Source organism: Suricata suricatta, chromosome 12, assembly GCF_006229205.1.
Source record: "Suricata suricatta isolate VVHF042 chromosome 12, meerkat_22Aug2017_6uvM2_HiC, whole genome shotgun sequence".
NCBI classification, from domain to species: domain Eukaryota; kingdom Metazoa; phylum Chordata; class Mammalia; order Carnivora; family Herpestidae; genus Suricata; species Suricata suricatta.
In genome coordinates, this window is record NC_043711.1 from 7,461,533 (window position 1) to 7,474,572 (window position 13,040).

The 13,040-nt window shown below is 57.2% G+C and overlaps 2 protein-coding genes and 1 long non-coding RNA gene across 6 annotated transcripts in view; 1 reads left to right on the plus strand and 2 right to left on the minus strand.

The window, feature by feature from the left end:
- Positions 1–9: 9 nt before the first annotated feature.
- Positions 10–2,513, minus strand: CDKN2D (cyclin dependent kinase inhibitor 2D). The gene is made up of 3 exons (XM_029917174.1): positions 2,436–2,513; positions 2,007–2,162; positions 10–959 (listed from the first exon to the last, which is right to left on the minus strand). Exons 2-3 carry the CDS (start codon positions 2,145–2,147, stop codon positions 600–602), a joined length of 501 nt encoding a protein of 166 aa, XP_029773034.1. The 5' UTR covers positions 2,148–2,162; positions 2,436–2,513; the 3' UTR covers positions 10–599.
- Positions 2,514–2,774: 261 nt separating this feature from the next.
- LOC115275293 overlaps positions 2,775–13,040 on the plus strand; it is a 13,870-nt gene continuing 3,604 nt past the window's right edge. The window contains exons 1-4 of one of the 2 annotated variants that reach the window (XR_003901475.1): positions 2,775–2,919; positions 3,270–3,385; positions 10,275–10,412; positions 12,850–12,997. This is a non-coding gene — a long non-coding RNA (uncharacterized LOC115275293). Of the gene's footprint in view, positions 2,920–3,269; positions 3,386–10,274; positions 10,413–10,633; positions 10,717–12,849; positions 12,998–13,040 lie in introns of those variants that run through there. The other variant, XR_003901476.1, reaches the window with a different exon arrangement.
- AP1M2 (adaptor related protein complex 1 subunit mu 2) lies at positions 3,953–13,031 on the minus strand. Of its 3 annotated transcripts, none has more exons than XM_029918992.1 (12): positions 12,863–13,031; positions 11,544–11,700; positions 11,248–11,315; positions 9,558–9,688; positions 9,302–9,449; positions 9,084–9,210; positions 8,253–8,395; positions 8,101–8,172; positions 6,110–6,268; positions 5,204–5,329; positions 4,756–4,831; positions 3,953–4,351 (listed from the first exon to the last, which is right to left on the minus strand). In XM_029918992.1, the coding sequence occupies exons 1-12, from the start codon at positions 12,902–12,904 to the stop codon at positions 4,329–4,331; spliced, it is 1,272 nt and encodes a 423-aa protein (XP_029774852.1). In that variant the 5' UTR covers positions 12,905–13,031; the 3' UTR covers positions 3,953–4,328. The 3 variants fall into 3 exon arrangements, with proteins under 3 accessions (XP_029774852.1, XP_029774851.1, XP_029774853.1); XM_029918991.1 differs by having other exon boundaries at positions 8,253–8,401; positions 12,863–13,030; XM_029918993.1 differs by lacking the exons at positions 11,248–11,315; positions 11,544–11,700 and having other exon boundaries at positions 8,253–8,401; positions 12,863–13,028.

Genomic DNA, 13,040 nt, shown 5'->3' on the forward strand with positions numbered 1-13,040 from the left:
GCCGCCAGCTGTGTGATCATGCACAAGTCTTAATTTAATGGGTAAAAACATTAAGTTATCACACAACAATTTTTTCCATAAAGCTTAATAAATAGAATCTTTTTTTTTAACTCTGTACAAGAGACTGGAAAACTAGCTTCCAACAAAATATGAACTCATACTACCCTTCTGTTGATTTTAAACTCTCCCCCCTCCCCCCATGCCTGAAAGCAGTATGCACACTCGAGGTCTCTCTCTGGGTACAGCCAGGTTCCAGGAGCCCTGGAAGCGATGACCTCACTCGGGCTGGGGTTTTAAACGCTCTGCCCTTGGGCGTCGGCAGCCCCAGCAATCCGAGGCACGTAGAGAAAATCGAACCGTTTAGATGGCATTTGCCAGCAGGAGCCCTTCTCTGCCCAACACATCAAAAGGGGTGAGAAAAACAAATGAGAAATGCCCCTCAAACACACACACCCCGCAAATCAACACCAACAAGCCACAAACTGGTGCCCCACCCGTTTTGACAGTGGGTACGAGGAGTGAGGAGAGAAAGTGTTTCTTTTCTCCTCTTTAGACACAGAACCCTGTGGGGTCTGGTTGCTGCAGTGGGTGGCCCCGGGTCACAGCAGTACCACCGTGTGCCCCTGCAGTATGTCCATGAGATCCTGGGCCCCTATCCCCTGTGCCAGCTCCAGGGGTGTGAGACCCCTTGCGTCCCTGTGATGGAGATCAGACTCAGTAGCCAGGAAGCTGACCACAGCGGTGTGGCCCTCCCGCACCGCCAGATGGATGGGGAGGGCCCCGGTGCCATCAGGCACGTTGACATCAGCGCCATGCTCTACCAAAACCTTCAGGGTGTCCAGGAATCCGGTGCGCGCTGCATCATGGGCTGGAGTGGTGCCGGAGGTGTCCTGGACATTGGGGCTGGCACCTTGCTTGAGGAGCTCCGAAGCAATGGTGGAGCTTCCAAACATCATGACCTGGGTGGGGGCAGACAGTGAGGGGTCCTCAAGAGAGAGGTTCCAGGAAAAGGGGTCACCGAAGAGAGGGGTCACTCAAGAAGAGGGAACACTAGAGGTCTCCTAAAGAATGGGGAAACCCCAGGGAACACAAGCTCTCACACGGTTGTTTGATACCCCAGAGAAAGACATCGGCTTGGAACAGGGACCCCGAAGAAACTGGTCACCCCCCCTAAGGATAAGACCACCTAGGGAATAGCCTCCATGAAAACTTTCAGGGAACCTAAGGCCCTCTCCAAGGAAGCAGAGACATACCCCATCCCGCATTGGAAATCGCCAGGAAATATGACCCCTCCCCCCACTCCCAGAAATAGGCTTCATAGAAGGAGAACTGCTCCCAAAGAACTTGGATAGCCACCTCAAGGGGAAGGAGATGCCCAGGGAATTTGGAACCCCGGGGGTACTTTGCCCTGAAGAAACGGGGTTCCCCCCGTAAAATGCCTCCCAGGGTATAAGATTGCCCATGCAATGTGTAATTGTGCCCCCATTAGAACTTTCCTTAATATACCAGGAATCTGGAAACAAACAAACACATACCAAAAACAAACAAACAAACAAACCCAAAACAGGAATGGAGAGTTACCCAAGTCACTGGGTACCTCTCAGAGAACCCTCCAGAAAACGGGGAACCCCTGGAAACATGAATCCCTCCTTCCAGTGATTGGATCCCCCCACAGAAGCTCCAAGAAACCAGAGCCGCCCCTCTGAAACCAGGATCCGAAGAAGCTGCTCTCACATAGCAGAACAAGAATCTCCCCAGGGAAAATGAATCCTCTGCACCCAGAAACAAGAAATTCTCCAGAGAAGATGGAAAGTCCTCCCCTCCCCCAACCTAACCTCATCCACCACCCACCCACGAAAGTAGACATCAAGAAGCAACAGCGGCCCAGGGGGAAAGGACCAGCCACCACCCCGCCCTCCAGTCAGCCGCCACCGCGGCCAAGGAGGCGTGAGGGAAAGGGTCTGGGGTCCCAGCCTCGCCCTCGCTCCCGGCCAGCCGGGCCTCACCTGCAGCGCCGTCTTGCCGAAGCGGTTCAGGGCATCGGGGTGCACCAGCTCGCGGTGCAGAAGGTGGCGCACCTCCTGCACGTCGCCTCGGGCCGCGGCCCCGCTTAGCCGGTCGCCTGCGCGGACCTCCTCCAGCAGCATGTCGACACTGGCAGCCTGCGAAGCCCCCCGCCCCACCCCGGCGCCGTCAGTGCGGGGAAACCCACAGGTGCTGGCCCTAAGATCCCCTCCCAGGTAAACCCGGCCTGAGCGACGCTCCCAGCCCTGCACACTAGTCGGCTCTCGGGCGCGACCCCCGCCCTCCCGGCGGGCTCCTCCCCCTGTCGGCCAGCGGGTCGCCAGGAGCTGGGAGCCGGGCCCAACCCTCCGCCGTTCTCAGGGCCCGGCCCGGCGCCCGCCCCTTGGGGGCCGGGTCTCCCCCCAACTCACCCTCCCTCCTCCTCGACGGGCGGGGTCTGTTCTGAGCCGCCGCCGCCGCCGCAGCCGCTGAGCTGGCCGCCAGGGGGCGGAGCTAGCGCGCGTGAGGCCCCGCCCCGAACGCTGCAGATTTGTTTTTTTACGAACTCGCAACACTGTAGCCCAGCCGCGTTGCCCGGCGAGCGACCTGGCAGCGCCCCGCCCACAAGGCCAGGGCAGCCAATGGCAACGCGTCGCTGGGAGAGTTTTACGCGGCGGCCTGGGCGGTGCCGCTCCTGATTGGCTGAGCCTCGACGACCGGTGGACCGCTGGCAATGGCGGGGTTTTCGGTTTTCAAACTCGCCAGGCAGGCGGGAAAGACAGCAGGTTTAACTGACCCTCGGGAGAGAGGTCAGGGGCAGGGTAGCGCGGGCAGTTTCGGGACCTCGGCACCTCTGAGAGGAAGGGAGGCAGTGCTGGGGCAGTCCAGCCCCAGGTTTCACCACTGAGTCACGAGGTATTATTAGCCCTTACTCTGTTCAGAGGGTTTTATTTCATTCAACTCACGCAGTGTGTGCCGGAACCGTTTTTCGGCGCTAGGGAGCGCACATTCAGGCAACTACATAATTTTAAAGAGCGTTAAGCAGTGTCAAGAAAAAAACGGGGCATGGGGTGGGTGAGAGAAGGCATCACGTTCTGGCTCAGATTGAGCCAGACCTGGCACAGCAAGTGCCAGGTCGAGGACAGGAGTTCACGCTGCAGCCGCAGCCGCCACGTTCACGACCCGGGGAAGCGAGAGGTGAGGTCGGAGGCGGCTCTTGCAAATGCCTGCATTCAAACATTTACTGAGCACCCTCTGTGTACTAGGCGCCCAACTGGAGAGAGAGCCAGCCAGGTGGTTCCTGCTGCAGGACCCCCACCATTTAGGCCGGGAGAAGACCATTCTTTTCAGAATGCAAAACTCTGTGGAGGTGATGAAACGGGTAAGTTACAGTCTCTTGGGAAAAGAAGGCCGTTGAAACAGAGAGCTCAGGGAGGGCTTCCCTGAGGAAGTGACATGTGCGGCCTGAAGGTGAAGGAAGGAGCCATGTGACTCTCTGGGGCAAACATGCCAGGTGAAGGGCATTAGAGCCGCCAAGGCCGAGGTGAGAGCCCACTCGTTGTGCACAGGAGGCGTGGGGTCTAGAGGAGAGTGGGAGATGGCGAGGGCAGCTAAGTGAGGGGAGGGGTAGTGCAGATCAGGCGTGGGTACCGCGGTGAGCCCTTGCCTTTTACTTTTTACACGGGAAGAAAGCTTGTGGGAAGGTTGAGACCCACGGCCTGACTTAGACCTTAACGGGCGCCCTCTGGAGGCCACAGGAGGAACTGACGGTGGTGTCGGAGCCCGGTTGGAGCCTAGGGCCCAAGGAGGGAGTTGGGCAAATGCACGGCCTAGAAATGCCCCGACGTGGGCTGAGGAGTGCATATGCTGCCCACCCCCATCCCAGCACTTCAGGGGAGCGGGGGTGTCCCTGGCATTCCCAGCCCCCAGCCAAGGATATACACAGCAGCCAGATTCATTTTTTTAATACCATCCTAAAACTCAGGGTGGCCTCTGGGCTCAGTAGCTGTGAAGGAGGGTCCCCAACACCCCTAAGGCAGGTCACTGCAAGAAGGCACTCATGAGGGGGGCTTCAAGACCCTCCTCTATTCTTCATATAAAACTGGAGGAGTGGGGAGCCCGGAGGCAGAGGGAGGTGGGGAGACTGTTCCTCCTAGCCTGTGGGTAGAGAGAAAGGCAGGGAGGGTGCTGGGGGCAAGAAACGGCTAAGTCCGGGGCCCTGCCTCACACACGTCCCCCATCTTCCTCCCTCTCAAGTCTACAGTCTGGGCCTGGGTTGGGGGTTGGGGGACAGCTCCATATCCAGGCCCCACCTCTTCTCTCTCCTAGCTGGTGCGGAGTTGATAATCTGCAGGGAAACAGTGAGCAGAGAGCATCTCAGAACTGGGGAAAGGGAACAGAGAGAGCCCTCCCCCACACTCATGATCAACCCACGGATATGTAACAGGGCTAAGCATGGGGTTGTAACACTAGGATGGTAACCCTGGCAACAAGCCTATTTCTAGGTGCAGATGGGGGTACAATGCCTTCCCTCCCTTGTCCAAATCGGATCAGTACCCTACAACGGCAGCTGCCCCCATTTTAAAGACGGGCCAACTGAGGCCCAGGGTGGCTTGAGGGTAAAGATAGGGTAGGCCTGGGGACAGGCCTGTTGAATTTTGGCGCCCTCCAAGCCAGAGTGCAGACAAAGCCCCGAGACCATCCTTTGGATCTCCTTGACCCCAGTGTCCCAGGGCACCCCGGCTGCCTTACCGCCGCTTTGGGTGATGTAGCGAACCCACGGCAGCGCCTGGTAACCACTTTTCTCAATGATCTTCATGTACCGGACCTGAAACGGAACAGAAAGAGGTGGCCCGGCTTGCGAGGAGAGGCTGGCTGTGGCGAGGGAACCGTGTGTGACACAACTCGGTGATTCTGTTGGCACAGCTGGGGTGCCGGGCTGGGAGTCAAAGGTTTGGCATGCGCAGTGGGAGCAGGGAAAGGGGGAGACGGTCCGGACCCTGGGAGAGAGACAGCACAGTGTATGGCTTGCGGGTGGGTGAGGACACAGTGAACAAGTGAGGGGGGAACGAGATGGCACAGACCACCTACAGAGGTAAGGTGACACCGGCTAGGGAACAGGAGAGACAGCAGCCAAGAGGTAGGGGAATGGGGAACCCACTGAAGTCAAGAACAGGAGGCACCCATTCAGTGCACTCACCTGGATCCCGGAGACGGTGAAATAGGGGATCTCAAACTTGACCCCAATGGGGGGCCGGCCCTCCATCTCCTCCTTCTCCACGCTGGGGAGGCCAAAGTGGGCACGCATCAGGTACTCCTTGCCGCCCTGAGGGCACATGGGGGCATCAGGCACACGGAGAGGCCTCCACAAGCCCCACCCCATCCTCACAGCCCGCCCCCAAGCAGGCTCCGTTCTTTGTCCATTCAGACACGGAAGTAAAAGCTCTTGGCCAAGACTCATAGCTGAAGGTTTTGTGTTGTTTAAAGTTTATTTATTTATGGGGGGGGGGGGAAGAATGCATGGGTGCACAAACAGGGGAGGGGCAGGGAGAGAGAGAATCCCAAGCAGGCTCCAAGCTCAGCGCAGAGCTTGAACCCATAAACCATGAGATTGTGCCCTGGGCTGAAATCAAGAGTTGGATGCTTAGCCGACTGAGCCACCCAGGTGCCCCTCATGGCTGAACTCTCTAACGACAAAGCCTGGTCCGAGCGCCTCTGATGACCACCTCCCGTTTTCCAGGCCCCGATGAGCCCCCTCCCCCCCAGATCACAGGGACGGACCAAATCCTCCAGCAGCCGGAGGATGGGGACAACATGATTCTGTCTATTTCACAGATGAGCAAACAGAGGCTCCGTGAAGGGAAGCGGGTTTCCAAAGGCTGTCCAGTCTAGCTCAGGGAGGCAAGGCTGGAGAACCTGAACCCAGGGCTGGTTTCCTCAAGACCCGGCAGGCGGGGAGCTTAAGCACCACGCTGGCCTGGTCTCCAGCTTTAATGCCCCTAAGGGAAAACCCGGGGCGCGCGGACACGGGTCTCCGGCTTATTCTCTGGCTCTCTCGAGCAGCAAGGGCAGGCCCCTCAGACCCACACCCAGACCCAGTACTCACCGGGAAAGACTTAATACTCCAAATAACGACATTCTTTTCGGGCACATACTTGGCACTGCCGACGCTGGTCTTGAAGCGCGGGGAGTCGGCGTCACTGGGAACGGGCACGGATATCTCCACGCCGTTGGCCACCGACTGCTTCTTAAACTGCCCCTTGGCCTGTTGGGGGAGAGAGTGTGGGGCATGGGGAGCTCACTCCCGCAAGCCCTTTCCCCCGTCACAGGAGGGCGTCCACAAGCCCGAGGCAGGAACGACCATCCTGCCCGTTTCACAGGCGAGAAAATGGAGACATGGGGAAGCTATGGCATTTGCTTGGAGACACACGGGCAACAAGTGGCAGAGCTGGGGTTCACACCCACAGGAGCCCCCAGAGGCTCTGTCCTTGGTGCCTTCCATTTAGAGAGGGTCCCACACCTTTGGTCTAAAATGATGCCCCTTAGCCCATCACAGAGGAGTTTTCATTTGATAGCTAGCATTTTTTTTTAACCTTTATTTTTGTGAGAGAGAGAGAGAGAGAGAGAGAGAGAGAGAGAGAGAACGCGAGCCAGGGAGGGGCAGAAAGAGAGGGAGACACAGAATCTGAAGCAGGATCCAGGATCTGAGCAGTTGGCACAGAGCCCGACACAGGGCTCAAACTCATGGACTGTGAGATCATGACCTGAGCTGAAGTTGAACACTTAACCAACTGAGCCACCCGGGTGCCCCTATTTATTTTTATTGTTAAAAGATTTCTTTTTTTAACTTATTTACTTTGAGATAGACAGCATGTGTGTGCGTGGACACCTAGGAGCTCACCCACAAGCTGAGGAGGGGCACAGAGAGGGGGAGAGAGAGAATCCCAAGCAGGCTCCGCACTGTCAGCACAGAGCCAGATGCAGGGCTCCATCTCACGAACCTCACAGACTCTCATCTCATCTCACAGACTTTGGCTCAGGTCATGATCTCACGGTTCGTGGGTTCGAGCCCCGAGTAGGGCTCTGTGCTGACAGCTAGGAGCCTGGAGCCTGTTTCGGATTCTGTGTCTCCTCCTTTCTCTGACCCTCCCCTGCTTGTGCTGTCTCTGTCTGTCTCTCAAAAAGAAAAAGAAAAAAATTTAAATAAGGGAATCAGGAAAGGCCTCTGAAGAGGTGACATTTAGCCAAAAAAAAAAAAAAAAAACAAAAACAAAAACTGAGGGAGAAAGGGGGAGGAGCGCAGAGGGGGCGTGATCCAAGGAAGAGGATGAACCGGTGTAAAGGCCCTGAGGCAGGACCTTGCTTGGTGTGAACAAAGCTGAAGTGGAAGCAGATAAAGCTGGAGTGGAATGAGGGAGGGACACAGTGGAAGGAGACAGGACTTCTCTCAGTGAAGTGGGAGCCATGGAAGGTTCTGGGCAGAAGAGAGACACACAGCCAGACTCCAGTGCTCGCAGACGCCCTTTAGGGGAACAGCGGGGGACGTGGGCAGGAGCTGGGAGACCAGGGTAGATGCGGTGGAGGGCGTGTGAAGTGGGCAGACTGGGAATCTGTTTGGACAGTACTTGCTGATGGCCTGTGTGTCTGTCCCGAGGGCAGCAGTCCATCTTTTATTTCCCCCTCTTGTCCCTTAGTTCCCTTACAAAGTAGGAGCTCAGCTAAAATCATAATATGACCAGTTCACACTTGTCCATCGTTTAGATGTTATTGAGAGCTTACTACGTTCTCACTGGGGAACAGAAATCCACACGGAGGAGTAGATGCAGCACAGACACAGGTCCTAGAGCAGAGGCCAGAGGGAGCAAGAGAGGGCGGGAGCCAAAGCCATGGGCCTGGTGCTGGAACAGCAGCCCAGGTAGAAGGAACAGCCAGTGCAAAGCCCCCACGGGGAACTGTGCCTGATGTCTGAGAACCAGCCCCAGGCCAGTGTGGCTGGAGGAGAGTGAGGAGCCAGGGAGGCTGAGAGAGAAGGCCAGGTTGATGGTTGTGGGGAGGGGCAGATCAAACACCCTAAGTAATTGTTCCCTCGGGGCGTACCTTGACCATGATCTCCACGCGGCTGTGGGAGAACTTCTCAATGACGGACTCAATCCAGATCAACGGCTTGACCTACAGGCAGCAGAAGGGGGAGTTCTTGGGGGCTCCGGGGTCACCTCTCACCCCTGCAGTGGCGCCCTGCCCTGCCTCACCTGGGTGCTGAGGCGGTAGGACATGAGCTCAAAGTCACCGTCAGGTGGGATGAAGGAGATGGTGCGGTCGTTGTCAAAGCGAGAGAGCCGCACACACTGGTGGAATTTCACGTCCTCCAGCTCCACGGACTTGTTCTTGCTTCCTGAACCTCGGGGCCAAGCAGGTGGGTGACCGCGGGCATCCGGGACAGGGTCTCGAGCCCTATCTTCCCTGCCTACCACTTATGGTTACCTCCATTTTACAGATAAGGGAACTGAGGCCCAGAGAGGATGAGGAACTTCCCCAGGGTCACCGAGCTGGCCAGGGGCAGTGCTGGGATCTGGACCCAGGGTCTCTGGCTCTTGCCGTCAGGCTTTTAATTCTTTTTTTCTGAGGTTACTTACTTTGAGAGAGAGAGACAGAGAGAGTGAGCAGGGGAGGGGCAGAGAGAGAATCCCAAGCAGGCTCCACACGGTCAGCGTGGAGCCCGAGGCTGGGCTTGAGCTCGCGTTCCGTGAGATCATGACCTGAGCCAACACCAAGAGTTGGACGCCCAACCGGCTGGGCCCCCCAGGCGCCCCGCTGGCAGGTTTTTCAATACGCTGCTATTCTGTCTCCTGCTCCCACTGAAACGTCAGCTCCCCAAGGGCAGGGATTGGTCATTTTGCCCCCTGCATTTGTGCCATGCGGGATCTACTTTTTGTACCCAGGAACCAGCAGCTGCAGCACTGGCCGCGGCCAGCAGAGGGCACGCGAGTGCTTATTTCAGAACTGGCTGTGGTCCCAGGTCCCCAGGTCCCCCATGGGACAGGGTCAGCTCCCTCCTGCGCCGCCCCCCTCCAGATGCTTACGGCCAGTGAGCTCAAAGAGCACACGGTCATTGAGGCCAAGCCGCAGCTCCGGCATTCCCGACAGAAACACCTTGAGCTTGATGGTGCCCACGATCTCGCTCAGCAGGACGCTGCCATTGGCGTTGACCTGAGGAGGCACGTTATGGGGGTCAACGGCACAGAGCCTCCTCCCTGCCCCCAGGCCACGGAAGGAGGAGGCCGGAGGCGTGAGGGCTCACCAGCAGGTTGACAGACTCTATGACATCGATGAACACCTCATTCTTCTTGTACTTGATGCCCTCGGAGCGCCAGGACACCGCATTGGTGACAGTGGGTGGCACCCGTGATTTGCCGGTCTCCAGCTTGTTGCCCTGCTGTGTGATGTACCTGTCAGGAGGGCAGGGGCGACAAGCGGCTGGACCTGGGGACACCTCCCAGGCCCTCCCTGACCTCCTTCCATTAGCGGCTCACTCTGCTGTCCCCGCACCCACTCACTCCTGCAGGATCTTGCTGTCGGTGGTCTGGGGGAAGCCGAAGTCCATGAGCTCGTCCAGCAGCTCGTAGACGATGACGAAGTTGTCGCGGATGCTCTCCTCCTCCAGCTCCTTGAAGTACTCGGAGAATACCTGGGGTGTGGGGACACGGACACCAACAGAGGCGTGGCTGTGGGGTAGCCAGGACCACGGGCTGGGCCCCCTCTCGTCCAGCCAGCAATTCAACAAGCAACTATTGGGTGTCTATACCAGTACCGGAACATCAATGGTGAGCAAGGCCAACCACATCCGTGCCTTCGTGGGACAGTCTAGTGGGGGGAATGGACCGGCAAACAGGACCAACACAACACAACACGCCGAGTGCAAAAAAATGAGGAAAACACGAAGTAGGAACCCAGAGGCAGGGAGGTCCAGGAAGCCTTCCTGGAGGAAGGATGGGAAGGGCTCAGAAGTATTGTTCTGAGGACGTGTGTGTGTACCGTGAAATGCTTTGTTTCCGGAATAAGGTTTCCAATGCATAAAATATACAGGATGACAAAGGAAACCCATTATAAAGAAATACAGTTAAGCTCACGGATTCCCTGGATTCTACTGACAGGGCTTTAGGGGTCTGGAGACCCCAAGTCCAGAGCCTCTGGGGACCCGGAGGCCTGACCTCAGCAGAGAACGTGTCAGTCATCTGACGGTCGCAAAACCTCCCACCCTCATTCTGTTCCAGCCCCACTGGCCTTCCCTCACCTCAGAGCCTTTGCATGTGCCGTGCCCTCTGCCTGGGACATTCTGGTGATTCAGGCCTCCGCTCCAGTGTCACCTCAGCGAGGCCACTACCATCCCTCCCGCCCCCTCGAGTATCAAGGTGAGTCTGGCACCCTGGTCACTGGTTCTCCTATTGTCCTGTTGAGTCACCTTCACGCCCTTTAACTCCTCGGGACAGGAGGGACTGTGACTGTGTTGTGCATGCTGCCTGGCGGAGACAAGTCAATGCGTGTCCCTTGTTGGGTTTCCCAAGCACTTTCTCAGTCATTGAAAATGGCACAGAGTGGGCACTCAGATTATTATATGATTTTATTCTAACAGTATGACTGCTACCAAGAATTCCAAACCTTGGGGTGCCTGGGTGGCTCAGCCAGTTAAGCATCCGACTTTGGCGCAGGCCATGATCTTAAGGTGTGTGAGATCGAGCCCCATGTCAGGCTCTGTGCTGATAGCGTGGAGCCTGCTTGAGATCTTCTCTCTCCCTCTCTCTGCCCCTGTCCCCCCTCTCCCTTTCAAGATAAAGAAACTTAAAAAAAAAAAAATGCCAAGCCGTTACTGAGCACCTACTGGATACTAAGCACTGTTTTAAGCACTCATAAACATGAATTTGACTTATTTGTAGCCCCCCCCAGGCAGGACTTGTTGCAATCACCGAGAGAAGTGACTTGCTCAAGGTCACGCAGCCAAGAAGAGGGGGTGCTGGGATTGGAACCCAGTTTTCTCTGGCTCAGATCTGAGCAGTATACCCTCTTGGGGACCTCCTTGGTCCTTGTCCTGTAGAGACAGATGATCCGGTGGCAGCTAATGAGAACCCGGAGATTGGAGCTCCAGGGGGTAAGGTCAGGGAAAGCTTCCTAGGAAAGATGGACCCTGAAAGAGGAGGGTGAGACAGGTGGATGGACAGACCAGCTGGCCAATGGAAAGCCAGAACCTACCTCCACCGTCTTGTAGAGGAAGGAGTACACCAGGGAGGCATTGGCGTTCTTCAGGGTGGTGGCTACCACTAGGGGCAGCAAGGTTAAGGAAAAGGCCTCATCTCAGAGGTCTCGACGCACAGACCCTAACACCTCACGCTGTCCGCCCACCCTCACCTCCCCTGTCCACCCACCGTGCCCCCGCCCCCAGCCTGAACCCCTGATGTGCTGTGCCACTTCTGTCCTCAGTCCACCCTCTCTGGGCTGGAGCCGCCACCGCCCCAGGCCTCCGGGGGACCCAGCCAGGGTCTGGATACAGTAGAGGTTGCTGTGCTTGATCCACAAGAAGTGGACGCGGCCATGGCTAAGGAGCGGGGCCAGCGCGCCCTCCTCCTCCCGCTGCATGAGCAGGGGCAGGAAGTGCTCGATCTCGCTCATGGCCACATCGCCCTTGTAGTTGCGGCTGATCAGGGGCTAAGCGTGAGCAGAGGAGGCGCGGTCACTGCCGGGACCTGGAGCCCTTCATGGGGGGGCGGGGCGGGCATCAGACTGCCCAGTGCTGACCCTACTTCCTGAGCAAAGGGCAGGGGCAAGACTCCCGCCACCCTGTGCCTCGGTTTCCTCTTCCGTAAAATGGGTGCGTGGTAGCACCAGCAAACACGTCTGGAGCCTCCAGGAGGACCAGGGCGTGTCTTAGTAAAACACTGGATGTCTGCTGCCTGATTTTGTCCTCACTATAATCTGTGGGGTATGCGCCATCATCCTCTTCATTTGAAGGATGGGGAAACTGAGGTGTGAACAGGTGTATGATAAATGGGGAGATTGGGAATTGAACCAAGTCACCCTGTATCCGGAATTCCTGCTCTTGCCCAGGGCTTCAGAGGCACCACAAATTGGTGAGGTAGGGATGAGAGGGAAGGGGAGGGAAGGAGGTAGGAGAGGGTAGGGCAGGGTAGGGAAGGGAAAGGAGCAAAAAAGAAAGCTTATGGAAAGAAAGATAGATTCTACCTACACAGCTCCTGTCAGCTCATATACCTCTGTCTGGCGGCCAGTAAGCAGCCAATAATTATAGTACCTGCTTCCAAAGGTGGTTGAGTCCAGAGTTTAGAACCAGGATGGCACAGAGATGTCCGCAAACACCCTATCCTTGACCACCACCGTTTTTGTTGATATTAAATGACAAGACGAATGAGAGGGGGCTTCAGAAAGGGACAGCCCCAAAGGGGAATGAGGGTCACCTGGCCCTGCTGTCTTCCCCAAATATTAATCATGTGGATGATGAAGGCGACAGAAATCATTTCAATCAACTGAACGCCTAACGTTTGGAGCAGGGCTACTGTGCTAAGTAGTTTACACTCATCGAGTTGTATTCATTCGTATTGGGTGGGGACCTGTTATTCCCATTTTCACGGATAGGGAGACTGAGGCGCAGAGAGGCAAAGGCCCCGAGCCCCGGGCACGCGGTTGGGAAACTGGAGGTGGGCTTCGCCCCGCGACTTCCAGGGATGGGGGAGGGGTGTTCTCACTCTCCCGGAGCTTTCTGGAGCCTCCCAGCCTGCGAGGAGGGGCCGCCCCTGGGTCCAGGGGAGCGCAGCCTCACCTGTCCTCCCCCCGTATCCCCAGCTCCCGGCCTCACCTTGCCCTTGACGTCGAGGATGAAGACAGCCGAGGCGGACATTGCGGCGGCCGGCGGACCTGGGAGGCGGGGAGGGAGCGCCGGGAGGCGACGGCGGCGCAGCTTCCTTCTTCCTGCGGAAGCGCCGGCGCGCAGGTGAGGGCCCAGGTGAGCGCGTCTTAAAGGGGAGGCCTCCAGG

What these genes read in the sequence shown, in the direction of transcription:
- AP1M2 (XM_029918991.1), bottom strand. Translation starts at nt 12,904, where the DNA reads ATGTCCGCCTCGGCTGTCTTCATCCTCGACGTCAAGGGCAAG. An exon ending in GACAGCAAGATCCTGCAGGA is followed by an intron (nt 9,450 to 9,557) that starts GTGAGTGGGTGC and finishes CCCTCCTGACAG; the next exon opens with GTACATCACACAGCAGGGCA. An exon ending in TAGAGTCTGTCAACCTGCTG is followed by an intron (nt 9,211 to 9,301) that starts GTGAGCCCTCAC and finishes GTGCCTCCTCAG; the next exon opens with GTCAACGCCAATGGCAGCGT.
- CDKN2D (XM_029917174.1), bottom strand. Translation starts at nt 2,147, where the DNA reads ATGCTGCTGGAGGAGGTCCGCGCAGGCGACCGGCTAAGCGGGGCCGCG. An exon ending in TCGGCAAGACGGCGCTGCAG is followed by an intron (nt 960 to 2,006) that starts GTGAGGCCCGGC and finishes GCCCCCACCCAG; the next exon opens with GTCATGATGTTTGGAAGCTC.